The 2500-nt window shown below is 44.7% G+C and overlaps 1 protein-coding gene across 2 annotated transcripts in view; it reads left to right on the forward strand.

Annotated features, from left to right (window-relative positions):
• The window catches only part of LOC143288590 (uncharacterized), an 80889-nt gene that overhangs the window by 57045 nt on the left and 21344 nt on the right, over window positions 1-2500 (forward strand). For both annotated transcript variants that reach the window (XM_076597215.1, XM_076597214.1), the window contains exons 13-14: window positions 737-808; window positions 1850-1988. In XM_076597215.1, the coding sequence (XP_076453330.1) occupies window positions 737-808; window positions 1850-1988 (211 nt within the window). The remainder of the gene's footprint in view (window positions 1-736; window positions 809-1849; window positions 1989-2500) is intronic.

Consider the following 2500-nt stretch of genomic DNA (forward strand, 5'->3'; position numbering starts at 1 on the left):
CGCTGGCTTGAGTTCGCAAAGGGGTTCAAAGAAGGCATGCGCTATCCATGTATTTTTAGAGCAGTGGTGTGGTAGTTGTTCCTGATTGTAGGCGCCCTGGGTGCCCTGACGACCAAACAACATGGCAACCACGAAGAGCTAGCAGGAGAAGACAACGCCATTCATCGCCAGAGCTGGACTGATGGGTGTAGCTGTTAACGCCAAGAATAAGAACAATGAAATCAGTCTTGGAACCTGGTGATGAAGGCTAGTTACTGTGAATTGAGCCATTAACTCTCTCCATACGAACGGCGAAAGAGACGACGTTACGTTAACAGCGTTTCACCCCAGTTACCATCATCAAAATATTGCAAGAGGAAGGCTCTTATACTGAAGAGGTGAATGTTGACAAAGAATACCACAATTCTTACGACGGAAGCTAAAGGTTGGGTCATTCAGACACCCACTGGACATCCGAGGGGTCTGTGTAGAGGAGAAGAGAGGACTGGCCGTACTGAGTGAGTTAAACCTGAAAACGTATGCTCGAATCGAAGAGAACATGAATTCAACAAGAGGCCGATCAATGATGGAGTAAGCCGTAAATGGGACATCACTCGACCATTTGACATTACTTATATACCCTACATTAAATCTGAATGAATACAGTGCTTCTCGTGTTTTTTTTTATTGCTGTGTTGTTGTGATTGTTCTGTTGTTGTTGTTGCTGTTGTTGTCTTAACCCTTATCGTTATTTCAGAAACAGCGGCCCACTCATAGCCTGGTACCGTCTAGAACTGTGGAGAAACTGCAGAGAAAAGCCAATGAACTGGTAAGTTTGTCTTTCTTTTGTTTTGTTTTTTTGTTTTTTTTTGTTGCCAGCTTCGTTTCTGTTGACAGCATTGTCAGAGCTCTCTGAATAGAAAAAATAGATTTTATTGTCATGAAACCGTAAGGTTTATAAGACACAAGTGCAATGGTAAATAAATAAATGAATGAATGAAAAACACACAATTAATCAATCAGTTAATGCAGTAAATTGCAGCAGCATTCATAAACAAATTTTCCTAATCTTGTTTGTATATATTCATCATGTGTTAGCATCACCTGACTGGGAATATTTCCTGTGTTTTCGAATTTTGAATATCTTTTAAAAAATTGTTGCCTTAAGGTTTTATATTTAATACAATGATCAAGAAGATGGATTTCGTCTTCCAGGATGTTACACTTGTTGCACAATCTGTCTTGTGTGTGTGTGTGTGTGTGTGTGTGTGTGTGTGTGTGTGTGTGTGTGTGAATGAAAAACGATGAGGGGAAACAAAGTGGAGAAAAGAGGGGACATTTTTAAAGGGAAAAAAAAATGATTGAAGACGAGAAGGGTTCAGGATTGGTTGTGACTTCTCCGTTTCAACTCGGAGCACCCTCGACTTTTTTGATGGAGTTACTTCGATGGAGTGACTGGTGATTTGGTGGTGAATTTTTGTGCGTTGAGTGTTTGTTTGAATAAATGATTGATTGATTGATTGATTGATTGATTGATTGATTGATTTTTTTTTCTGTTGATCTGTGGATCAGTAGATTGTTTGGTCGATGGACAGATAACTGGTTCAGGTAGCTTTATGGATGGCCGGAAGAGTGGACTGACGGATTAATTGGCTGATGGTGTGTGTGTGTGTGTGTGTGTGTGTGTGTGTGTGTGTGTGTGTGTACGAGTCTGTGTGCGTGTGCATGTGAGTCTGCGTTTATGTGTGTGTGTATGTGTGTGTGTGTGTGCATATGAGTCTCTCTGTGTGTGTGTGCGTGTGTGTGTGTATGTGAGTCTCTGTGTGCGCGCGTGTGTGTGCGTGCGTGCGTGCGTGCGTGTGTGTTCCAGGAAGGGCAGCTAATCCTGGCTTCCCCTCGCCTGCCGTTCAAAGTGTGGCACGACTCGGGCAAGGCGCACACCTTTCTCATGACCACCGACTACGAGAGAGAGGAATGGAGAGAGCTGCTGTCCTCCCTGCAGAAACAAAGTGGGTGGTAGGGAGTGCGGGTGAGGGTGAAGATGAGGGTGAGGGTTATGGTAAGGGCGAGGGTAGGGTGAAGGATGAGGGTGAAGATGAGGGTACATCTCCCTCATGACCACCGACTAGGAGAGAGAGGAGTGGAGAGAGATGCTGTCCTCCCTGCAGAAACAAAGTGGGTGGTAGGGAGTGCTGGTTAGTATGAGGGTGAGGGTTATGGTAAGGGTGAGGGTAGGGTGAAGGATGAGGGTGAAGATGAGGGCACATCTCCCTCATGACAACAGTCTACGAGAGAGAGGAATGGAGAGAGATGCTGTCCTCCCTGCAGAAACAAAGTGGGTGGTAGGGGGTGTGGGTTAGGTTGAAGATGAGGGTGAGAATGAGGGCAAGGGTCAGGATGTTTAGGATGAGTTAGGATGAGGGTGAGGGTTAGGATGTTTCGGATGAGAGTTAGGATGAGGGTGAAGATTAGGATATTTAGGATGAGAGTTAGGATGAGGGTGAGGGTTAGGATGTATAGG

This window comes from Babylonia areolata, chromosome 12, assembly GCF_041734735.1.
Source record: "Babylonia areolata isolate BAREFJ2019XMU chromosome 12, ASM4173473v1, whole genome shotgun sequence".
In the NCBI taxonomy this organism is placed as follows: Eukaryota; Metazoa; Mollusca; class Gastropoda; order Neogastropoda; family Buccinidae; genus Babylonia; species Babylonia areolata.